The sequence below is a fragment of the Zootermopsis nevadensis genome, unplaced genomic scaffold, assembly GCF_977971745.1.
Source record: "Zootermopsis nevadensis isolate Lab colony 2312 unplaced genomic scaffold, Znev_1.0 Znev_ptg000045l, whole genome shotgun sequence".
NCBI classification, from domain to species: Eukaryota; Metazoa; Arthropoda; class Insecta; order Blattodea; family Termopsidae; genus Zootermopsis; species Zootermopsis nevadensis.
In genome coordinates, this window is record NW_028259177.1 from 835,958 (window position 1) to 862,075 (window position 26,118).

The following is a 26,118-nucleotide window of genomic DNA, read 5'->3' on the forward strand; positions in this document are numbered from 1 at the left end:
ATCGACCAGACTACACAGCGTAAAAACCAAGAAGACAGAAATCTTCAGACTCCCCGCTGTGAAAACTTCAAATCTCGTCCTGATGATGGAGGCAGTATGACCTTCACATGCCCAAGCAGAGGTGAACGATCATTCAACCAATTGTAACAACACGAAAGAGTCGACGCACTCTTCAAAGAACTTCAACAGAGAATATATTGCGCATTATCCGTCAGCCGTACCGACGCCGACGGTCGTCGAATCCTAATTTTATGCCTGACTGAAAACAATTGATGTGAATGTATACGTACAATGCACATCTAAAATGTCACACATGCAGTAACACGGCAATTTATAATGAAGTTAATTAAACTGGAATCTGCGTGGGGAAAAGTGTGTATTGGCATTTGTAATTGCACACACAGGCATGTTAATTACGATGTTTACTTTTTCTGGCTAAAGGTGGAGAGAGCGTCAGACAGCTGTGTGTACTGATTGTCTCAAATAAGCAGCCGTGAGCAGGCAAATAACTTTCAGGGGTGCAGAGCCCCTCCCCCTCCCTTGACAGGTGCAATACCCTGACCATTCCATTTTCTAGCCTTGTTGCGATCGACTGAGAAAGTTCGAATCTGTAAAAAGTCTGAAAGAAAATACATTATAGCTTCAATTTATTCTTAACCTCGGCACTAGATGGGGATGAGTGGTCAGCATCAGCTGTGCTTTACCACCGGTCTGGACCCTTTGCTATGTTTGCCATGGGATTGCATCGACAGAATTCTGAATGTTCGCTTTCTATTCCTGAATACTGTGCGGATGAGTTGCGTAGGCGTCCTGGCATAACTGCGTGACTATAAATATACGCTGCTGCAACGTGTACCCCATGGCTACTCAGTGTTCTTCACCACCTGGACAAAAAAAACCAATTACATGCGTTTCCCCATATGGTTGCGTGACTTTTTGAACACAGTGTACAAGCGATTCGCAGCTCGGCTATTTCCGCTACAATCTAACACAACGATGCCGAGTAAAGCGATGACGTAACAATCAGTTTCTTACGTAACAGGTGCGCGCATTTAAAAGCTGACCAATGGTGTCGATCCATATTTACAAATAGTTGATAACGGATCTTGGTTTCACTTCTTTGCCGCATTACCTTCCGTATAGAGCTAACGAAGTGGTGAGATAAGACAAAAGTTAATCAGTGAAAGCGAACCCTGCAAGATAAAGAATTTTATAAAATACTTCAAAGGAAGTCACAAATCAAAGTCGCTGAACAAAGTAAGTATGGAACTCGCCCTTAATTGGAGTAACGTATTTGGTATCTGCCTACTTCGACACGATACCGGAAAGTAAAGGCTGTGTAACAGAGTACGCACTTGTTTTATGTTTTGTATCATTGCATTCAAAATTAATTTGGCAGTATAATAATCGTAAACACTGTAGTCCACAGGCGATGTACACACGTTTCTCTTCAATATGATATAATTATGCACGTTTATCCCACTTACCTTCCTCACAAATGAAGTTAGAGGTTATTGCAATGCAATTTTCGTACTTTACATAGTTCTCACTGAAATATGTGGACACGATTTTCAAAAGTTTTCTTTCACACTTCCATGGCCATTACTTTGTATTAAGTACTAATCAACAAATGCAATGTATAGCCTACAACATACTTTGAAATATATATTAAGTATATATTAAATCTTGTCCGTCTAATCACAATAATTCTTATTAAATATTAAAATATTACAATGAAACATGAAAAATGATGGTCTAATGTAAATCGAATATTTCGATAAAGAACATCATTTAATATTTTAAATATTTTAAATGTTAATTATTGTATTATTTTAATATTTAATAAGAATTTATTGTGATTAGACGGACAAGATTTAAATAATATATATTTATATCACAATATGACGCAACTTTACCATCTTATACTTTGAAATGTTTCCTGGCTCCCAATTTAAAGACAAGTAATTCGTAAAATAAAGCGTCTGTTATCCTTCACAACTTTAATTTCGAAATCTAAAAGAATCACGACCACGTATGTTTTGTGAGAAATATAAAATGCTTGTTTTCATCTGTGACTAAACTTTTCTGCATTTTTCACAGAAGTTCCCAATATGGCGTCAGTAGGGAAATATTTGTAATGTGATGCCTTGTGATGAGTGGTGTATGTGAATCCATTATCGTTCAGTTGTGAGCAGAGAAGATGAACTGTCAAATTAAAGGAATTTGTATTTAGATTATTTTGGCCTAATTTTGGGAAGCTGATGTAAGTGAAGAAATAGTTTGACTTGAAATCTGACCTCCGGTAATCGGATTATTTTTTGTACTATTCAAAATTGTTTTTAAGAAAGTTTTTTTTTTATTTGTGATTGTCTTGTGCGTTGTTGGAATACATTGTTTAGTAGAAGCTTGCCGATGTTTCAGAGGTGCTAGCTCTCTGTATCATCAGGGAAATGAGACTGAATTGTGCAACAAGCCTGAAGACGGCCATCTTCATACTTACCTCCATGATAACCTCAAATCTCACTTGTTGCTTTGTAAAGAAAACAATGAAATTACAAGCAGCTTCGCTTAAGAAAAATTCAGATACACTGCTTTGTAAATAGAACGAAACAAAATACAATTTATCTTTTCTTTAATGGATGTAGATAGAGTATATTTTACTCCTCAATTTTACCACATTTAAATTGTATCAATTCAGAAGTTCCTTCTTTTAACCATCCGCGTGGGTTCAGAATTCCAACTGTTTCTTTTACCTGATATCTTAACATTGATCCTGACAATGAATTAATCAGTATGCAAACATGAAAGGAAACATAACCAAAACAACAAAATGGAACACATTTGTTTATAAAGATTTTTGCGAACAAGCTAATATGTGATGTGACATTTAAATACTGACTTAAATAAATCATAAGGCCATTAGACATTAGTGATGTTTCTTTCTGAGCAACCGTATTTTCCTACATGCACTTGTAAGATAAATGTTAGTGAAAATTTGCTTCTGAAGTCTCTGCATGCCAAATGTGTACGTGACATTGTAGCAAGGTTCAGATGCCTTCAAAATGGCAATGTCGTAGAGCCGTAATATACGAGTTCCTTGAATACAACACTCTCTCTTATTTGAACTAGTCAACACAGTTTCCTTCACCTGAATGATTGCTGTCTAACCATCTGCGGAGGAATATGGCTGTCTTCCGTGTTGTTGCCCTGCGCAGTCTGGTAGAAATTCGCAGACATTTCTTAGATGATGGCTTGTCTCCATCAATGAGGCAGACTGGCCTTCAGTGTTTTAATTCTTGAAAATCCTCTCGGGTTATCAGCCGCGCCAAGTGGTTAAAACATGAAAAGACCAACAGTTCGTTGTCCTCAGGGTACTGGCTCCAGCCCCGTGTGACTGGTGAATGATGTCACGAGCTCGCCTTGTTATGGTCAGCTTACCGGTTAGACGCCTGGGCCTGGTTTCCTGTGTTGAATTTAATTCTTGTTTCCTGTAATGGTTCAAAGTTGAAACAGATTTTCCAGATTAAATATTAACTTCATTATGTTACAGAGAATTCTTAGTCTGTAGAATGACCTATTTTTTCTCTGTTTTTCCAGTCAAAACCGGCTCACGTGTGCCCAGTCAATGACAAGAGTGGCTGTATTGTGAGGGAATTGAAAGAATCTCTCCAAACTCACATTGAGGACAAAAGATGGTCAGAAGAGAAGATCGTTAGGCAGGGAATAGAGATCTGGACTCTGAATGCAGATTTAATTCCATGTCAATTTTTGTGTTTGCGCGTGTCTCTTTAGAAGCCCTGATATTCTCCCCAGTACTCTCTTCCAGTTACGTTGAGAATTTGTTCTGTCTCGCTTAGAGACAAAGCTCTTTGCCTCCAAAGAAGAACATAGGTTGACTTCAGCTTTCCGGGGTGAACCTTGTCACACGTTGAAAGTTGTGTGTGCTGTAGAGTTATTTATGTTCAGATGCACAAAGTTGGTACCTATGGAAAGAGAAACTCTCCAAGTTTGCGCAGAATCTTCCACACAGTCTTCTGCAGAATACCAAGCTCTGTGCTGCCTCTGACGGTGGATTTATGCGGGCTGCGTGTGAAACTTGTTCGGACCCGCTCCGCTGTTTCCTCGCTTACTGACGAGCTGCCGGTTGACTTTCTCTTACATCTCTCCCATTTCTTAAATTCGGAATACCACTTACGAATTGTATGCCAACTGGGTCGATCTGCCGCAAACTTGGTTCAGAAACGCCGTTGCGCACTAATAACAGACCGGTAAACGTGGAAATCTAGGACACAAAAGGCTCCCCTGTCTTCGATGGCAGCCATTTTCTCTCATATCGCCCCTGGCGGCGAACAGTGTCATTACCAGCCCATGAAAGTGATATTTCCCATACATTATTCGAATATAATTTTCTTGATGAATTTCTCATCTGGCTCATGCATGCTGCCTTCTCGACACACACATCATCCCAGTTGTTTTTGTCTCTCTCGGAGACATGTTTTTAGTATGATGTCACGCGGTGTAATTGGAGAAGCCACTGCTTGTTTGCCACACAATGGTTCAGAAATTCGTATGATTCACTAGTGGACTCAAATAGCTGTGTATAAATTTTGCTCTTAACTGTAATGCTTGATTTCTTATTTCCTGAAATACCCTCACAGGAGGAATTTCACAATTTTACGTGGTCATAAAATGTTACAGATACAGAGCTGCGGAATAAATTGAGATGCAATAAATTTAGTGCGAAGAAGAATGGAGACGAACTTCGATTTCAGACACAGGAGAATCAGAAATTACGAGAAATGTTGTCAGAGCAGGCGAGAGAGATTAGCAAAATGCAGACAGAGAGTATGTATGTTTTTATTGTGTTTATGTCCAAAGTTGAAGAGTACAGATTATATACTTCCGCGGTATGAAATGTTGTCAATTACCGTATTAACTACTTGTCTCTTCAGAAGTGCAGATATTCTGCTTGGCAGTTTGTTCCAGTTATCTTAAAAAAAAATTTCCTAACTAGTGGGTTCAAGATGAAGTTTTGCTGTACAGTAGAACAGATTTTATTGTCATATTTTGAACAACTATGGCTCTCTGGGACGAATCTTGTCAAATTTTAAAACTTATCCAAGATTTTGACAGATATTTAAGTTGACATTGCCCCCCTGAAAGAAGTAGTTCCATTGTCAGCTGTAACGCGGGATCATTCTCGATATTTATCAAGACTTATTCCTGGAAGCCGTAGTTATAATCTTAACTCGAGCTACAAAAGACTAAGAAGATGAACTAATGTAGTCACAAAATTTTACAGTGACAGAGCTGCGGAATGAACTCAGACACCATAAATTTATTGCGAAGAAGAATGGAGACGCACTTCATTTCCAGATGCAGGAGAATGAGCGGGCGAGACAGAGGGTATGCATGCTTTTATTCTATATATGTTTTAAGTTGAATAGTGCAGACACTTCTTAGTATGAAATTTTGTCAATTACCATATAACTGCATGTCTATTCAGAAGCGCAGATATTTTGCTTGGAATTTTGTTCAAAATTTATTCGCCTCCCTTTAGTTAGTTACAGATAAAGTTCTGCTTTCAGAGAAGAAGAAGAAGATGTTTTACTTTCATATTCTGAAGACGCTCTGTGTTTAATAATCCCTTTTAATATTACTCGGGTTCTTATCCCCGGGCTGTCAAAGTGACATTTTGCTTACAAAGTTAATTCTTTATGAATTTCTCATTTCTGAAGCCTGTTACATGCTCCATCCACCACGTCCCTACTGATTGCGTCGGTGATGAAAGGGCGTATATATTGTATGACATCAGGCCACCGTAATTGGAAAAGGCACTGGTCTTTTGCCATCTAATGATTTCGACAGTTTTTTGGGATCCAGTAATGTAGACAAAGGGTGTTCAAAGAAGATGCTCACTTTATTTAAATCCTTTGTTTAAAATTTTAGCTATGTAGACTGTGTGCTGTAGCGCGTGGTTTCTTTGAAATTCTGTCGTGCAGACTGTTTTTACTTTGTCTTAAAATGTTTCGGATATGGATCTGCAGAAAGAAGTGAGATTTCAGAAATCGGTTGTGGAGAAGAGTGAGGGCACGATCTGCATCCACACAGATGTGATTAAGACGTTACAAGCAATGTGTTCATGGATGGGGCGTGAGATCGACAAACTGCGTGTATTTACCAAGTTGAAGAGCGCATACTATAAACTTCCTCAGTATGAAGTCCTCTCATTTACCATTTGACTGCATATCTCTTTAGAAATGTAGATATTCTGCTCAGCGCTCTCTACCAATTGCTCCCAAAAATTTGTTCTTACATCCGAGTTAGAGAATGAGTTTTGCTTCCAAAGAAGATGAAATTTTAGTGTGTTGTTTTCAACGGCTTTGGCTATCGGGAATGAGACATGTCAGATTTTGAAAATTATCCATCATTTTGTCAAGGATTTCAGTTGCTATTGTTACCGTAAGAATCACGAGAGGCCACAAGTGGTGTCGGTTGTGAGCCGTATCAATCCAGGTTCCCCTTCCTTTCAGTGTTTCATAATTCATTTTAATATTATCCACCTCTTCATGTCTTCAGTCTTGCCCAATCAGTGCTTCTGAACTAAATCCTGCATGTGCTTTTTATCTCTGCCATGCTACGTGCCCCACCAATCTCATCCTTCTTAATCTGATTATCGTAGCTAAAGAATAAATGTCATGTACTTTTATCAGGAGATATTCTACAGACAATTTCAAGCGTTCATAAAATTTTACAGATTCGGGTCTATCGAGAGAAGTTGGATATTGAAGAATCCGAAGAGATGAATGATTCTGCAGCGGTCCCAAGGTACGCAGATCGGTGAAACAGTGCATTTCATGGACCTGATATGTTTCCCGATGAAAATAACCCAGCAATGGAGAGTGGTAAGTACCCGTTAATTTTGCTTCTTTATCGAAAGTTTCCTGTGGGTTTCCACGGGATATTAAATTAAATAGGTTGTCAGACCTGACTTAACATTCTACGCAGTTTGTCTTTCAAAATTATCTTGCAATATAATTTGTAGTTTTTCAGTAAATAATGTTTAGTTACGTCATTAGCAAAATAGAATTGCATAAATTGCTAGTGTTTATATGGTTCGTCATGTTTCTCCAGTGTACCTGTCGCTTGATATCGCTGTTATATTTTTAACAAATGAATGCATATTTTCAAGTACATGTGCCCTTATGTTAAGTGCTTAAAAAGCAGTTTTCGGTGCCTGAACACGCAGTCTTTATTGATCATATAGGAACGTTGAAATTAAAAAGAAAAAATAGGAATGAAGAAAGTAGGAGAGTGTCTGTTTGAGGTTCGTGAGGAGATGGAAGAACGTTAAGAAAATGATCTGCATAAACAAGGAGTAGGGAAACAAAATTACAAACAAAATTATTTGTTCCATCGTCTGTTCTTTAAAATCACGACGTTTCGGTGGCTGGTTCTGTCTACGTCTTCAGGTGAGAGGTACCTACTCTGTTGGTTCCCTTAGATAGAGATAGTCTCTGTCACAGAACCAGCCTCCGAAACGTCGTGATTTTAAAGAACAGGCGGTGGAAAACGTCCTGACAAAGAATAATTTTTGATGTAAACTCCCGTTGTCAAAGCCCTTTAGAATAAAATTAAAAATATTTATAGGTGTAGAATGATGATTGTACTGTAATCAATGTTTATGCTTGGTAACAAAGATTCCAGGGTTCTGCCGTTGGTACCAGTCCAGTTAGAGTGAAAAGGAGCAGCGATTGTGAGAACAGCATATCATGCCCACCAGACATCTGGGACTTCGGAAAGAGATGTACTCTCCTGCTCTTGTTTTGGACAAACGGCTTCGTCACGCAACCAGGTTATGAGGGAAGTCACCAGTCCACATAACTCTGAAGAAGAAGAAGAATAACTGATGTCTTTTGGAGAGGAATTAACAGGAAAAATTTTGAAATCATACACATAAATTGTTTATCGCAGACACGTTGTCGTGTGACTATTGTTTGGATTTTCCTTTATGGGGTATTTATATTTTATGTCATTAATTAAATCTTCATATTTTATATTCTGTGTCTAATAAACCCTTTGACCTCAACTGGTTGTAACAATATTCAGATATCAGCTCCTACCTCAAAGAGAACACAGCACTCCACCATTGCGAGGATCAGTCTGTTGATGCTGTTACGGAAATGATTGATGTTTGTTCTGAGAATCATAAAAAGTACGCAGATATACTCGGTGGGAAAAATGCAGAGTCACTGAATACCAAAGGATGTGGCATATTGAATTTCCTCTAGGCTGTAAAGGGTTGAATGAAGACGGATCAGATGTGCCAGACATTTTGCATGATATATAACGGGATAAGTACAAAAATGTTCCTCTTCGAGAGATAATATCAGAAAAATTATCGACTTCTCAGTTTTGGAAATTAGGCGCACAGCTATTGAAAATTCATGTACAACAGTGTGATTTAGAAAACTGGTGCACAAAACATTATTCATCTTGAAGATACAATCGTAGGAATAATTATTAATTTATTATGTTTTTTAAAATTAGGAACAGAATTATCCAGAATGTTTGGCATGCCGCAGGGGAAGAAAGTAATTAAGTTTCCCACATTATGAAGTTTTTCATCATAAGTAACTGAAGATTGTTTAATGGTGCATTGTAGAAAATAGAGGTAGGCCTCGATTTGCGCCAATTTTGAAACCAGAAAGTCAAAACGTAAAAGAAAAATATATTTTACTATTATTTATAACGTTTTACAATGTATCTCGTACTGATTCTTATACTAAATCGTAATTCTTACATCGCTGATTTTGAATAAAAGTTATAAATACAGTCATCTCTGCAATTACGTAAGTCTCGTTAACGCGAATTTGCTCCAGTGAGATCGATGAGTCGGTAAAAGCTGTTTGTGAAATGCAATTTGCTCTTATGCAATTTCATTCCTGGAGCTTTAAACTTTCAAAGGACTAATTTAATCTCTGCGGAGGTACCAGGGTTATTTTTACTACACGATTTTCTATAGGTCGGCGTCTTACATGAATGCAACTGTCGCATAACAGCAGAGATGACTGCACACATCAATCACATGAAAGAATCGCAGTCAATCGTGGGGACCAACGAATTGCCGATTTTAAGTGTATAAAATGTATACTTTTTTAAGTTCCCTTTATTTTATCTACGTTATTTCAGAGCTTTAAATGTAATGCCATTATATTACTCGCCAATGTTTGGGTGCTGGGAACGCATGTCATTGACTTCCCATTGATTTACATCATAAGAGAGTTCCAATTTACGCCGGTTCGTCCAGGAACGCATCCCCGGCGTAAATCGAGGGCTACGTGTAATTGCTTTGAATTTCATAAATGCGAGCTGTTGTGGCCAAAATCCATAAAATTAGGAAATTCAAGTCTGATAATAGAATCCACAGACATTCATGAGAGCTATTGTAATCGAAGTGAGACTAGTTATCGCTACTTCAGTTTGCATAGGTTAGGACATTCAAAATGTAAAAACAACTTCGAAAGGGGATGTGAACCGATGGCATGTGTAGGACTAGACGTGCCAAAAGTAAATAAAGTCAGTGTTGGGAGGTAGCCATGAAGGGGAGAGCTGGCTGCCTTGTGATACCAGGTGAAGGAAAGAGGACCATGGGACCCAAGTCAAGCTGCTGGTTGCTAACCATTCTGATGTGCCATGCAAATAGAATTGGATCCACCGATTATGGCCCCTGACCTTGTACGGAGTGCCCAGTATGCGGACCACTCAATGAAGGAAGGAAGGAAGGAGTTTCTGTCGGTCAGTACAGTCTGTGTCAGTGCTGTGTTAACAACATGCCACCTGTTCGTTCAATCTCCTTTCTGGTCATTGATAACGCCTCGTATCACAACACTCAGACAGACAAAACCCACCGACGTCTTAATCAAAGAAGGACGAAATGAAAGCCTGGCTATTGGAGTAACACTGAAGACTACAATGAAGTCCTACCAGATCCACATTAAAAAGAGAGCCATCGCAGCTACCAAAGGGAAGCTAGAAATAAAAAATCTAAGACAATTTAGCCTTGAAACCGCTGTAAGACTATTCGAAGCTAAAACTGTCCCACTGCTAACCTATGGAATCGAAATCGCATGGTCCAACCTAAGTCTGAAAGACGTAAAATCACTGGAAAACGTCAAGGCAAGATTCCTGAAAAATACTCTTGGAATTTCAAAATACGCGCCATCAAGACTGGCCTACGAGCTAGCGAACGAAACGTTCCTGATGAAAGATCTGCGTTACAGGCTACTGCTCCCATCTATGGAAAACTCGTCGCGACTACTTCAAGAGAGTAACTGACATTAACAGTTATATCAGTAGCCATTTACATTTCACTGGTTAGTAGCTGCACTTTCCAATAACTGGATATTTGCAGCAACTGTTTGAATTAGTGGAACTGATATCTGCCATGCCGCTGTTAGTGGAGATCCCGATCACGTTTCACTGAACAGTACCTGAGGTCGGCAGCTGAATTACCAGCAACCAGTTTCCTGCTGTTATTTAAATAACGGGAACTGGTAACTGACATTAACAGTTATATCAGTAGCCATTTACATTTCACTGGTTAGTAGCTGCACTTTCCAATAACTGGTTATTTGCAGCAAATCTCTGAATTTGTGGAACTGGTATCTGCCATGTCGCTGTTAGTGGAGATCCCAATCACTTTTCACTGAACAGTACCTGAGGTCGGCAGCTGAATTACCAGTAACCAGTTTCCTGCTGTTATTTAAATAACAGGAACTGGTAACTGACATTAACAGTTATATCAGTAGCCATTTACATTTCACTGGTTAGTAGCTGCACTTTCCAATAACTGGTTATTTGCAGCAACTGTTTGAATTAGTGGAACTGATAACTGCCATGTCGCTGTTAGTGGAGATCCCGATCACGTTTCACTGAACAGTACCTGAGGTCGGCAGCTGAATTACCAGCAACCAGTTTCCTGCTGTTATTTAAATAAGAGGAACTCGTAACTGACATTAACAGTTATATCAGTAGCCATTTACATTTCACTGGTTAGTAGCTGCACTTTCCAATAACTGGATATTTGCAGCAACTGTTTGAATTAGTGGAACTGATAACTGCCATGTCGCTGTTAGTGGAGATCCCGATCACTTTTCACTGAACAGTACCTGAGGTCGGCAGCTGAATTACCAGCAACCAGTTTCCTGCTGTTATTTAAATAAGAGGAACTTGTAACTGACATTAACAGTTATATCAGTAGCCATTTACATTTCACTGGTTAGTAGCTGCACTTTCCAATAACTGGTTATTTGCAGCAAATCTCTGAATTTGTGGAACTGGTATCTGCCATGTCGCTGTTAGTGGAGATCCCAATCACTTTTCACTGAACAGTACCTGAGGTCGGCAGCTGAATTACCAGTAACCAGTTTCCTGCTGTTATTTAAATAACAGGAACTGGTAACTGACATTAACAGTTATATCAGTAGCCATTTACATTTCACTGGTTAGTAGCTGCACTTTCCAATAACTGGTTATTTGCAGCAACTGTTTGAATTAGTGGAACTGATAACTGCCATGTCGCTGTTAGTGGAGATCCCGATCACGTTTCACTGAACAGTACCTGAGGTCGGCAGCTGAATTACCAGCAACCAGTTTCCTGCTGTTATTTAAATAAGAGGAACTCGTAACTGACATTAACAGTTATATCAGTAACCATTTACATTTCACTGGTTAGTAGCTGCACTTTCCAATAACTGGTTATTTGCAGCAACTCTCTGAATTAGTGGAACTGGTATCTGCCATGTAGCTGTTAGTGGAGATTCCGATCACTTTTCACTGAACAGTACCTGAGGTCGGCAGCTGAATTACCAGCAACCAGTTTCCTGCTGTTATTTAAATAACAGGAACTGGTAACTGACATTAACAGTTATATCAGTAGCCATTTACATTTCACTGGTTAGTAGCTGCACTTTCCAATAACTGGTTATTTGCAGCAACTGTTTGGATTAGTGGAATTGATAACTGCCATGTCGCTGTTGGTGGAGATCCCGATCACTTTTCACTGAACAGTACCTGAGGTCGGCAAGCTGAATTACCAGTAACCAGTTTCCTGCTGTTATTTAAATAACAGGAACTGGTAACTGACATTAACAGTTATATCAGTAGCCATTTACATTTCACTGGTTAGTAGCTGCACTTTCCAATAACTGGTTATTTGCAGCAACTGTTTGAATTAGTGGAACTGATAACTGCCATGTCGCTGTTAGTGGAGATCCCGATCACGTTTCACTGAACAGTACCTGAGGTCGGCAGCTGAATTACCAGCAACCAGTTTGCTGCTGTTATTTAAATAACAGGAACTTGTAACTGACATTAACAGTTATATCAGTAGCCATTTACATTTCACTGGTTAGTAGCTGCACTTCCCAATAACTGGATATTTGCAGCAACTGTTTGAATTAGTGGAACTGGTATCTGCCATGTAGCTGTTAGTGGAGATTCCGATAACTTTTCACTGAACAGTACCTGAGGTCGGCAAGCTGAATTACCAGTAACCAGTTTGATGCTGTTATTTAAATAACAGGAACTGGTAACTGACAATAACAGTTATATCAGTAGCCATTTACATTTCACTGGTTAGTAGCTGCACTTTCCAATAACTGGTTATTTGTAGCAACTGTTTGAATTAGTGGAACTGATAACTGCCATGTCGCTGTTAGTGGAGATCCCGATCACTTTTTACCGAACAGTAACTGAGGTCGGCAAGCTGAATTACCAGTAACCTGTTTGCTGCTGTTATTTAAATAACAGGAACTGATAACTAACAATAACAGTTATATCAGTAGCCATTTACATTTCACTGGTTAGTAGCTGCACTTTCCAATAACTGGTTATTTGCAGCAACTCTCTGAATTAGTGGAACTGGTATCTGCCATGTAGCTGTTAGTGGAGATCCCGATCACTTTTCACTGTACAGTAGCTGAGGTCGGCAGCTGAATTACCAGTAACCAGTTTCCTGCTGTTATTTAAATAACAGAAACTGGTAACTGACAATAACAGTTATATCAGTAGCCATTTACATTCCACTGGTTAGTAGCTGCATCTTGTCCTTTAACAGGCAGCCTGACGGATAATAAAATGGGAGACATTCTGGTCACTCCTGGGTTATTTTCTCTCTCGCTTTGTATTTGTACGTATGTATTCGTCAAGAACGTTAAAGTAGCTGTTATTTCTGTGCATTTATTTTTTTGGAGGGTGGGAGACTTGAACTAGTGGTGATGTTTGGTATTTTCTTTGAAGTATTAACTGGATTCTTAAATATCTACAAATCTACTTCATCTTCGCTGAAAACTCACTAGGGTCAATTTGTTAACATTATTTTCCTTGAATCGCAAGATCGTGGACTACCCGTCATCATTTCGCTGTCCTAAGTCCCTTCGGTCCTGCCAAAGTTGGTCTACTTACATTTCGAAACTCCTTGCATGAGTGATCGGCCTTGAGTGGGACTCGAACCGACGATCGCAGCAGTCAGGCGCACGAGGTATATTATACAATAATTTTCGTAAAGTGTTCAAATTAGAGATGGTGGTCTTCTGCTTTGTTAGGTCGTGTACATGTTTCTTAATTTTCAGCCCAGAGTTGTTGGAACACGTGTTAAGGTAAACTGCTCTGCGCACATGAATCACGAAGTCACCTGACCGGAAGGGGGCGGGGTGAAATCGCTTCGCCATTTTTCTTGGGGCCATCTGTCTCCAGCGTTGCCATGTTGAGAAGGAGCGTGTACTGTAATGACGTAAATACGTCCATACGGAAGGGTGATTCGGCAAATCAGCGTTTGTATGATCCAGCGCCGAGACACATTTAAACTTTCATTCCTCAGGAATGGTAAGAATAAGGGTGATGTAACTTATATGTAAAATGATCAGTAAATAAGGGCCTTTAAGAATCTGTAACGTATTTTGTTGTAATTATAATTGTTTATACATTTATTGTAAATTTAATGAACCAACGCATACAATTTTCGATGTATCTGGCGCGTTAAGCACCCGCCTCTCGAAAACCGTAAGAGATGGATCTGGACATATTGCGTACGAAATACGTATTACGTCTTGAGCTTTCCAAATCTGTTTTCAGATTTTACATATCACGAATGGTTTAGATTCTACAAACATTTATTTATACGAACAAAGGCGCATCGCACCTTAGGCTACTTCTGCGTCTGCGCAGTTCCGTCATACTATGCAGAGATACTCAATTGTAAAGCGTGTATAAAGGGAGTATTTAGAATAAAGCCAATATATAAACTTCCTTTCATTGTATTTATTGCCTAAATATAACTCAAATACAAAGACGTATTTACGTCAGATTCTCCGGAACTGGTTCCACTGTCAATCTTTTCCTTTTCTCCTATCTTTTATGCCCATCGTTTAGCTAGTCTCTGAAGCTAGGCTAACCTGCAGACAAGCGGTTGGATGCGGTAGTTTTGTGCATGACTGTACATCGCGTTCGCTACTGCTTACACCTCGCAGTGTACAAGGACAGTTCATTCAGTGACCCAACTGCACATGCGTAATGGACAGAGATTTCTCTCTTAGCTACATCATCCATGCATTTGTCATTCTGCATTCCAGTTGTTAAGTTTACAAGAGATTCTTTTACTCGAGTATGAAGCTCACGGCAGTGGCAAGTTAACCAGTTGATCTTCGTAATGGTGAAGTGAAGTGTTTTCTTCGCGGTACGGACCGAATTCTTAAATACGATTCAGACGGGTTCTCGCTTCAAACGGACAAGGAACGATTGAACACTGCTGATATATGGAATTCTCACTCGGCTCTGCAATATTTAAACTTATTTTCTACGCGCAGTGTCGAAAGAAACTCGGATCTTGACACTTGTTTCTGGTTTCGAAAATTAACAAATTCCGCCTCGTCTGTTTGTATGTGGCGGAGGGAAGACTGGTGTGATATATATAGGCGGTTTAGTCGTCGGGCGCCATTGATCACTACAGTCACGTACATTGTTTAGGGGTGGTAAGAAAGGGATGCCTATATTACAGGAGATCGTAGTGATAGGCCTCCAAGTTAATTTCTACGACAGACAGTCGAATTTGTTCGGAAGGATATTTCATAAAAACTGGTTCATCCTACAAGGCTTGTGAACGTGTCAGAGTGTAGTCTTGTAATTTCTACCCAAGATTCAATATAGAATTATACAACATCTTGGGAAATGTTATATTACTTCTAGATTTTCAGTTCGTGAACGCGGACGTTTGGTTATGTCTTATAAAAAGTCGGGTTGGACCGACAGGGAACTTCAGACGAGTGTACGTTGGTTTGCGTTGTTATGAAAGGATGAAGTTCTAAATGGAAACTTCCCTTCTTCCTCAAAGAAACCACAACTTGTCTCTGTGACAAAGATCAACTGGTTAATGCTTTTAAGGTAAATAATCTGTGTTTATCCTGAGAAACATACATTGCACATAAATAAAACCTTAAACACGCCCGCGAAATGTCATAAAAGGAAGAAATAAACTTTATTTTCGGTCTTAATCTAAGAATAAAACTTTTAAACGAACTTCAAATATCTTCTGCTTTTTTATGAAACCATCTTAATGGTGAAAGATAACTAATTCATGTTCGAAGCGGTAACACTTCTTACGTACATGCCTGCTTCGAATTTCAGCCGAGACCGAGATTTTCCAAAAAAAATTTCGTGATTTTACTCCGACCATTTATGTTCTCATTTCATGCAATGATATTTAATCGATGTTTGTTTTTAGGTCATAACAACGCAGGGAACAGAGGTGACTCATAGGATGTTGCTCCGTGTAGTCTGGTAGAAGTTTACCGACGTTTCGAAGGTTCTTGCTGGCACCATCGCACATACCATTCGCCCTGGGAATCTCAAACCTCACTAAAAGTCATTTTGCGTAAGATAAATCTTGTTCGGGACTCGATCAGTGACCTCTGTCGGTCAAGACAAGGAAGGAAATAGAACAGGTTTCTTGGGGAACGTTTTAGCCTGTGACCCGTCTTAATAATATCTGCCCCTCTTCTTAGATTCACCTCATCTCACTCTTTCTCTCGACACGCATTCTCTGTCTTTGTCTGTCATATTATAGTCTTACCAGACTCTTAGCTCAAGAGATGTAACCCTGTAACCTATTTATTTATTTATTTAGTGTTCTGTCTGACGACAGGTCCATATGAACAGGATCCTTCCATCCTTTTCTCTTCTCGGACTGGGACCTGTTCATATACGTTCTTGGCAGATGATCCAGAAGTGGTTTGCCATTGCCTTCTTCTGTGTGTGAATGGAGTAATTGTTCGGATGCCACGGAGGAAAACTCCGTGTTGCCTAGACCAGTGGTCTTCAACCGGTGGTCCGCGGACCGGCGCCGGTCCGCAAGAGTTTATTGCCGGTCCGCGAAAGCTTTCACCCGACTATACCGCTATACGATTCGGGGAATTCCCACTGTTGCGAGGCGAGCGGCGAGCGGGGCGCTGCACGCGACGAGTATAGACGAAGTGTGCGGCCGCCGAATGCCAGTATTGCGTCAGCTCGCCTGTCGACGACACGTTGTAAGAATTCTTATTTTATCGCGCTCGTACGTATTGTTTTTTTAATGTTGGGTTGTGGAATTTCTGAAAACAAATTATTTCTTTCGTAAAATTTGAAACCCTACAAGATGGATAAACAAAAAGTCAGTAGAGGCAAGGACAATATTCAGAAGAAAATAAGTGATGGTGCCGAAGGTATGCCAAGTACTAGTGCTTCAAGTTTAGAAAAAAACAAAGAAAAAGAAATATCCTGATACTTCGGAATGTGCAATACAAACCAAAAAGAGAAAAGGAAACTTTGTTAGGCATTACGATAAGGAATATTTAAAGCTTGGTTTTATTGTAGCCCCTGGCAGTGAACTATCGCCACGGCCTTTGTGTGTAATATGTTCCGAAGTTCTTTCAAATGACGCTATGAAACCGTCCAAACTGGCTCCTCATTTGCATTCGAAGCATAGAGATTTCACTGATAAGCCACAGCCTTGCATCTTAGATGTCGTACAAGAAATTTTGGGTCCTCAAGCCACTAAAAAACTAGAGGCTATACCGCTTTCGGACACCACTATTCAGAGGAGAATTGTTGACATGGCCATCGATATTGAAAAGCAAGTTATAGAGGGGATAAAGAAATCGAGATGTTTCGCGATCCAACTTGATGAATCAACTGACGTGAGTAACCATGCTATCCTACTTTGCTTCGTGTGGTACAGTGAAGATGAAGACCTGAGGGAAGAACTTCTTTGTTGCCTTGATTTACCTGGACGGACCACTAGTTCAGAGATATATAATACTCTTAATGGTATAGACTGGAGCAAATGTGTTGGTGTGTGTACGGACGGTGCTGCGAGCATGACTGGTCGTCGCTCAGGAGTAGTTGCGAAAATAAAGGAAGTCGCGCACCCAGAAGTTTTGTTCACTCACTCTGTGATCCACCGGGAGCATCTAGCTGCAAAGAAGCTTTCTACTGAACTAAACACTGTGATGAATGACGCTGTGAAGATCATTAACGAAATTCGTAGTCGAGCTACGAACCCGAGGCTGTTCACGACACTGTGTGAGAGTATGGACTCACATCACCAACATCTCCTACTCCATGCAGAAGTGAGATGGTTATCGAGAGGAAGAGTTCTTGCACGCCTGTTCGAACTGAAGGAAGAAGTAAAGCAGTTTCTGCGAGAGCGAAAATCTGACCTAGTAGAGCCTTTATTGAATGAGGAATGGATGGCTAAGCTTGCGTATATGGCGGACATATTTAACCTTATGAACGAACTTAATATTTCCGTTCAGGTGTCTTGTACGAACACTTTTACACTAAGAAATAAAATGCATGCGTTCAAAAAGAAGCTGGCTCTTTGGGATAGTCGCGTACAAGAGGAAGATATAGAAATGTTTCCACTTTTGGGAGAATTTTTGAATGCTGCTGATATCAACCAGAAAGTCATATTCAACATAATAAGCCAACATTTAAGAGTGTTAGCTGAAAACTTTAATAAATATCTCCCTGAAAATGAAGATCCACGTAAAGGTAACCTTTGGATTAATAATCCCTTTTTGGAAGATATAAAATCATGCGCACTTGATCCTCGTGAGAAAGACAAACTGATCGAGTTGTCTTCTGATCTCACTCTGGTGTCCAGACATAAAATGCAATCATTGCCTCAATTTTGGATATCCCTCGATAAAGAATATCCATCTCTGAGTTATAAAGCTATCAAATTGTTGGTCGTTTTTTCGACTTCCTATTTGTGTGAAAAGACTTTTTAGCTATGTCAGTAATAAAAACCAAACAGAGAAATCGAACTGATGTTAATCCAGCGCTTCGTCTCTCAGAAACAACGCTGCAACCACGTATATCAAATTTGCTTACAAAGAAGCAGCAGCAGATGTCGCACTAACCAACAATTGTAATTTTATAACATTAGATTTAATAAATAAAATTCTATCTACATTGGTTTTTATTTCTGGCTGACGCCGGTCCGCGAAATATTTCTCCTATTTTCGCCGGGCCGCGGGTGTTAAAAGGTTGAAGAACACTGGCCTAGACCACGGCCTTGCCCAACACAAGTTATAAATTCGGGCACCGCCTGGAAGCGAACCCGAGACCCCAGGATTACAAGGCCAGCGTTCTAACCGCTAGACCACCTTATCTTATTATTATTTAGTTTTCTGTGTGACGACAGGTCCATATGAACAGGATCCTTCCATCCTTTTCTCGGACTGGGACCTGTTCATATACGTTCTTGGCAGATGATCCAGAAGTGGTTTGCCATTGCCTTCTTCTGTGTGTGAATGGAGTAATTGTTGGGATGCCACGGAGGAAAACTCCGTGTTGCCTAGACCACGGCCTTGCCCAACACAAGTTATAAATTCGGGCACCTTATATTAGTTATTTTTTATATTTTAATATTTGTATTTCATCCATAATTTTAGTCGGCCTGTTAGATAGAAACTGCTTCCGGTACGTTACGGAAAGAATAATAAGTTGTTAATGTTCATACATGATTTTATGATTTTTATATTTCACATTTAAGCCATACTTATCATCACTCTTGATATGAACAACAGTAGGGTAGATAGCGACCTGAGGATGGACCATATGAGTACGAAACACGTCGCATAATAAATATACACCAAGACGTGCACAGTAGTGCATCTTACTTACGTTTATAAGATTTGTGTGTAAAGAAGGCTACTTAATAATAATAATAATTTATAATATAATTATATATAATATAACTACACACACAAAATTACGCCCCAATTTTATCCATTATTTATTAGACGGCCTGGAGAGAACACTGTGCTATGAAGATATAGCCGATAGTGGTAAGATAATATTAAAATGAATTTTGGAGACTGTTGACAAGATTCATCTGGCTGAGGATAGGGACCTGTGATTGGCTTCTTCAAACATTGTAAAGGAGTTTCTGGTTTTATAGAAGGCGTAGAATGCCTCGACTAGCTACAGTACTGTCAGATTCTCAAGGAGGGGTCTACTGCTGCGTGTAGATAGTCATTTGCTCTGTCCAGACGCGTGTTTCAACCGTGGCCGAATAATAACAAAACAGCTGACGCAAAATTAACTCGTAAACTCAATGGTCAGACATGAAACTAATGCAGTCGTTCGACTGGACTCGTAGATTTAAGCGTAAATAGTACAAGGGTAATGTGCAAACAGTCTCGCCAACTTGTCCATGAAAAAAAATCCTATAATTTTTCAAAATTCACAGATTTCCGCTCTCTACGTTCCTAGCTGAGTAGTAACATAAATTTCTTATCCTCATCATCTCTGGTAGATCTAAAACTTTTCTTAAATAAAATAGCTTCTTCGGATCGTGTAGACTTGTAGCTAGATGCGAACTTTTCGGAGAAACGCACTGAAGATGGAACCGGTAAGCTACAACGAAACGGTGGTATCTGCCTGTTTGTCTACATGACGTCACAACGCAGATGAACATAGTCACTTAAACCTTACACGTGTATGTTCTGTGAACGCCTTCTGCACAGATGCATTTTAACTAGAAACATAATTCATCACATTAAACTGGATGGACTTTGGTTTTTTCGGGAAGGAGACATAATGAAACCAGGTCATGAACTGAACAAGAACATTTACCTTGAATTAATCATTTAATTTTACAGCCAAATTTAGAGGCTGACGAGTGTTTATGATAATACAGAGTTTAATTAATTGTAATACCTATTCAGTCTAATTAAGTGTGAAGTATGAATGTGGGGGGGGGGGGGGGTAGCTGGTTTACGCGCTGCCTTCTTAGAACAGATCTTTCAAACAATCACTTTCTGTATGCAAATACCCTGCCTGTTTCCAGTCTCTTCTTGGGAACGATCTAACAAACTTAATTATTAATTTTCTACTGATACAAGCTTTCGAAACTTAATTATGATTAAATCTTAATAATTAAATGAAGATAACTTAGTTAGAAGCATCGACGAAGCTACTAAAATACGACTTTACCTTAGCGAAATATTTTGTTAATTACTGAAAGCGGGTGGATAGTTTCGGCCGTGGCCTATTTTAAGGCAACTGTTTGAAGGGACAGACAACCACCGTCAGGAAAGCAGGTCTTTGTTCTTGCGTTATCAGCAAGCGATCACCTTTAACCCCGTCTTGCGTAAAAGGCGTGATGCCTGGGAAAGAAACAAAGCAGTTCCATTTCATTTGTATCGATCAGAGCAAATCTTCCGCCTTTCCAGCCGTTTCAACCTGCCGTCTGAAGTGTGCTTGCCGGCGTGCAATATTAAGTTATAACTACGTCAAAACGCTGTTGCTATGACAGCGATTATGTATCCTCAACGCCGGACAACTCTCACGACGTGACCAAAAGAACGCGTCGACTTCTTCCGGCAGTTTGTAGGCTACTCAACGACCATGTTTTAGTTCTCTGCACTCACAACATAAGCCTCCAAACGCAGATACTGTTTAGAGGTTATTGTTGTTATTTTTTGGGGGGAGGGGGGAGACGAGACTGTGTCTCTGTCTCCACAAAACTATAGTCATACGAGTTCGTAAAATCTGGAGGCGGTATGTATTTCTGCGCAGTGATATTTTGTTCTGTTCTGCCGTGTTATATCGGGGGAAATTCACTCCGATCCTAATTGGTTGACCCACTGAAACTTTAGAAATGTCTTGCCAGATATCACAAACGCGCGCGAAAATTTAATTCATTCGCTGGAGAATTCACAGAGAATTAGAAAGGACATTGAACTGGAGATACAAATTTCAGTGAGATCAGTAAAACCTCTGAAAGATTAACAGTTCCTCGTTCCGTTGTGGATTACGCTTGAAAGGAATGCGTTAACATCTGTTTATAAATTTACTAAACGTATCCCGTATAAACGGACGTGCCAAAGCTTAGCACGTAATCGAATCTCAGTGTAGCAATTTTTCAATTTATGAACGACTGTTAGTTGCAACGCCGTTGGACAGAGGGCAGCGGCGATGGGACGGCTTTGGAGCCCACGTGGGCAGACAATTCCACGTCGAAGCACGAACTCAGGTGTGTAAGTTCGCGCAAGTTACACGCTTTGACCTTACAGCGACACGTTTAAGTTCAGAACAGAGCTGTTATGTTTGTAACAGCATCATCTCCGACCTACTGGGCTACTGCCCGAAACACAAAATAGTCTTTGATCGAGTCGTATGTCCGTCCATGTCTTCTGGGAAGATCTGGGCGACTCATATCCGAACCGGACAAGAAAACCAACTCACTCTGAGATACACCACAACTCCACTTTCTTTACAGTCGTGAGAAGTTTTCGGGGGCTGGGAGTGGACGACAACAGCAACCAATCAGAGCAGAAATATAAAATTCTGCTCTGTGGTCAATAACCGAAAATCATTCGCCCATTTGTGTTCAATAAACGTGCAGTGGCAAGAGGTTAAAGCCAGTCTTCAGCTGCACTTCCTTTCAATGATAAGTCATGAAACCGTTTTATCAATTATGTCGCAGAAGCTAATAGTAGCTCACTTAGTCAAGACATTTCCTGCCCCCGGCCGCTAGTCCACACTTACTACTTACTTCAGCAATGGTCGTAAATTTACTTACGATGACAAATTATAAACTCGTAGACATATCTTATGAAACAATTTGTGTATTCATACAGTAAAGTAAACTCATGGGAAATATCAACAAACTTCATATCTGAGCCAGTTTTTTCTATCGATTGATTACTTCATTTAAGGCAAATATTTTCTGCTACTAAGCACAGGTTTTCTCCTGCAACTCCCCTTCCCCTACGAACAGCTACCTCGAGTGTCAAGACCCATCTGGCACCTCGTAAGGACACAGAGTTACAAAATTTAGACGCGTCAAGAATTGAAGGAGACAGAAGATGTCGTTTAGCGCTGATCACAGATCGATGATCAGTTTAAATTTCTAAACAGAGACAGCCAAGTTTTTCTCACACGGAAACATTTGACTGTGCGCGGGAAATATTTTAACAACGGACCAGGTTTCGAACCTGGGAAAAGAATCCTTGAATTTCCAAATGAACGTCAACACAATACGTTCAGTTCCACGACACACAATTGATGACATGATACACTATTATAATCATTACATCCTGATTTCTGACAGCGTAGTTCCATAGTAATGTACAGGCCTAATTTTTTATTGAAAAACTATAAAAGACTTTAGAGTTGAGAGTATACAAAACGATTATTTCATTGACTCTTCCTGAATCTTGCAATAAACTCATAAATCACAACTCTATTTCAATACTTTCAAAACTGGGAGTCTATACCACCCCTGAGGCAATTTTAGAATATTAAGAATCTACAGCCAAGTCAGATGAAAAGATTTACTTACATTCAAGATCATGCAATTCAATGAATACAGTAGAGTAAAAATATTCAATGTATACTTATGTTTGTGCGGTTCAATCAAGAGGAGTGGAGTCAGAAGGAACTACTAGCTCTCCGCGAAATCTCATCGCGTTATGGAGTTTCTCAATCAATAAAACCCCGAAAACCACAGATCTATTTAAGATTTGAGGTTTTCATAGCGGTGAGCATGATGTTAACATCGATCAGACTACACAACGCAACAACCCAGAAGACAGAAATCTTCATACGAAGAATCGCCCTGATGATGGAGGCAGTATGACCTCTGAAACGTTGGTAAACACCGACCAAACTACACAGCGCAACAACCCAGAAGACAGAAATCTTCATACGAAGAATCGCCCTGATGATGGAGGCAGTATGACCTCTGAAACGTTGGTAAACATCGACCAGACTACACGGCGCAACAACCCAGAAGACAGAAATCTTCATACGAAGAATCGCCCTGATGATGGAGGCAGTATGACCTCTGAAACGTTGGTAAACACCGACCAAACTACACAGCGCAACAACCCAGAAGACAGAAATCTTCATACGAAGAATCGCCCTGATGATGGAGGCAGTATGACCTCTGAAACGTTGGTAAACATCGACCAGACTACACGGCGCAACAACCCAGATGACAGAAATCTTCATACGAAGAATCGCCCTGATGATGGAGGCAGTATGACCTCTGAAACGTTGGTAAACACCGACCAAACTACACAGCGCAACAACCCAGAAGACAGAAATCTTCATACGAAGAATCGCCCTGATGATGGAGGCAGTATGACCTCTGAAACGTTGGTAAACATCGACCAGACTACACGGCGCAACAACCCAGAAGACAGAAATCTTCATACGAAGAATCGCCCTGATGATGGAGGCAGTATGACCTCTGAAACGTTGGTAAACATCGACCAAACTACACAGCGCAACAACCCAGAAGACAGAAATCTTCATACGAAGAATCTCCCTGATGATGGAGGCAGTATGACCTCTGAAACGTTGGTAAATATCGACCAGGCTACACGGCGCAACATCCAAGAAGATAGAAATCTTCATACTAAGAATCGCTCTGATGATGGAGGCAGTATGACCTATGAAACGTTGGTAAACATCGACTAGACTACACGGCGCAACATATCAGAAGGCAGGAATTTTCATACTCACCGCTGAGAAAACTTCAAATATCGGCCTCAAGATGGAGGCAGTGTGACCTCCGATACGTAAGTAAACATCTACCAGACTACACAGCTCATCACATCAGAAGGAAGGAATTTTCATACTCACCGCTGAGAAGACTTCAAATATCGCCCTGAAGATGGAGGCAGTCTGACCTCCGAAACGTTAATAAACATCTACCAGACTACACAGCGCATCATATCAGAAGGCAGGAATCTTCATACTCACCGCTAAGAAAACTCCAAATATCGCCCTGAAGATGGAGGCAGTATGACCTCCGAAACGTTGTTAAACATCTACCAGACTACACAGCGCTACATCCCAGAATATAGGAACCTTCTTACTCGCAAATGAAAGAAACTCAAAACTCGCCCTGAAGATGGAGGCAGTATGACCTCCGAACTTTACTTTTAAACCCTTTAAATGGAACGGTAAGTATACGTACCAACTTCTCCAACAATCAGTAACACTTGTCTTTATGGGTTTTGTGTGGTTCTCGTCGTAATCGGCGGTCAATTCCTTAAACAGCGTCAACCAGTTGATCTCTGTAATGGTGAAGAGTTGTGTTTTCTTCGCGGTACGGACTGGATTCTTAAATATCATTCAAGGATTCATTCGCTAACAGCATTCTGACATTTTAAGTCCATCGTATTCTTCAAGATTATTATAATTTTCCTTCAACTGTTTAATGTGCCTGAGTTCAGTGTTATTCAGGGACAGGTGGTCACGGAAGGGGGAGGGGCTGTGCCCCTGTCACTAGCACGTTAACCATGGTAAACCGAAGTACTGATGGTTACCGTGGTAACCAATGTAACCATGGTGATCTTACGTATTGTCTCATCCTACTGACGGTTACTATGGAAACTATGGCAACCTCACGCACTTTCTTTCCCTCATCGACGCCTAGGTCGGCTGAAAAGGTACATTATATTAGTGGATGACTTTAACCTCACAGTCTGGTGGCAGTCTACCGGGACGGAGTAGCGTAGTGAATACATTTGCGACTGTCGTGACTAGATAGAAGCATTTCAGATCGACCGAGCACTCTACAGCAAATTAATAAATGAAAAATGCGTATCACGACAACAAAGTATTCTAATCTGCACACACACATATATATATAATATACCGATGCATTAAGCCACTATCTTTTGGGGATATAGGCTTTACAATGCAAAATAATGGCCCGAGCCCCTCACTCAATGGGTTGGAAGTAAATCGCAGATTCGGTGACGTTCATTCTAAATTTAATTACATTCGCAATAAAAGAAATGTTACAGAGAATTCATTTCCGTGCATGTATTATCAAAGCCGCGGAGGAATTGTGTCAGTTCAAGGTCTTATTCGGACGTTCCAGGGCCAGAGACAATATATCCTGAGGTATTCATAATATTCCTCAGTCTCGCCAAGCAAATATAGAGATTCGTAACTTCATTAGGTCCTGAATCATTTCTGTGAATTTCACAGATCGATAATCTTCGTTTAACATATGCTAGACGGAGCTACTGGTAACGTCCCTTGAAATACTACAAATGAACAGACTAAATAAAATATAAAGGTTCAACCATCAACTGTCTAAAAAAAACCGAGTTTCCAAATTGACGTTTCGTTGCGTTGCACATCTCAGTGGTCTTTGTTTTTCATTTAATGAACATTGAAATCTGACGAAGAGAAATTTCATTGCAGATATCTAGAGATCTTAAGGTGTAGAAAATATGCATAGAGACCTTCTAGGTTACGTCACCGAGTTGCCTTGAAAACCTTCTAGAAGGTTACAGGCCTACGAGATAACCAAGATCATATTCCATTCAATAAACTGCATACCCAAAATTCACATGATATTTAAGTAACGCTGTCCCATTATACATGATGTATACTCTTGGGGGGGGGGGGGGGTAATTTAACCGATGCAGAATTAACAACCCGGTCGTGTTTCATCAGCATCTCCATCATCACCGTCATAAAAGAGCAAACCACGTGTTCTTTTAATGTGTACACGTGGTAGACCTACATCTGTTTGTCATTTGA

General features: G+C 40.1%; 1 protein-coding gene, 1 long non-coding RNA gene and 1 pseudogene across 8 annotated transcripts in view; 2 read left to right on the forward strand and 1 right to left on the reverse strand.

The window, feature by feature from the left end:
* Positions 1-990: 990 nt before the first annotated feature.
* Positions 991-8,752, forward strand: LOC147871603 (uncharacterized). 4 transcript variants are annotated; one of them, XR_015538642.1, is made up of 5 exons: positions 991-1,257; positions 2,101-4,845; positions 5,303-5,406; positions 6,758-6,905; positions 7,701-8,752. It is a non-coding gene; the product is annotated as an uncharacterized LOC147871603 (long non-coding RNA). The 4 variants fall into 4 exon arrangements; XR_015538643.1 differs by having other exon boundaries at positions 1,011-1,257; positions 3,598-4,845; XR_015538641.1 differs by lacking the exon at positions 991-1,257 and having other exon boundaries at positions 1,839-2,263; positions 3,598-4,845.
* Positions 2,831-26,118, reverse strand: part of LOC147871604 (oxytocin receptor A-like) — a 546,632-nt gene continuing 523,344 nt past the window's right edge. Inside the window, exon 8 of one of the 4 annotated variants that reach the window (XM_087360682.1) lies at positions 2,831-3,488. In XM_087360682.1, the coding sequence (XP_087216808.1) occupies positions 3,435-3,488 (54 nt within the window). In that variant the 3' untranslated portion in view covers positions 2,831-3,434. Of the gene's footprint in view, positions 3,489-3,806; positions 7,887-8,160; positions 8,200-13,959; positions 16,647-26,118 lie in introns of those variants that run through there. The other 3 variants (XM_087360685.1, XM_087360684.1, XM_087360683.1) reach the window with 3 other exon arrangements.
* LOC147871605 (zinc finger MYM-type protein 6 pseudogene) lies at positions 16,635-18,508 on the forward strand (annotated as a pseudogene).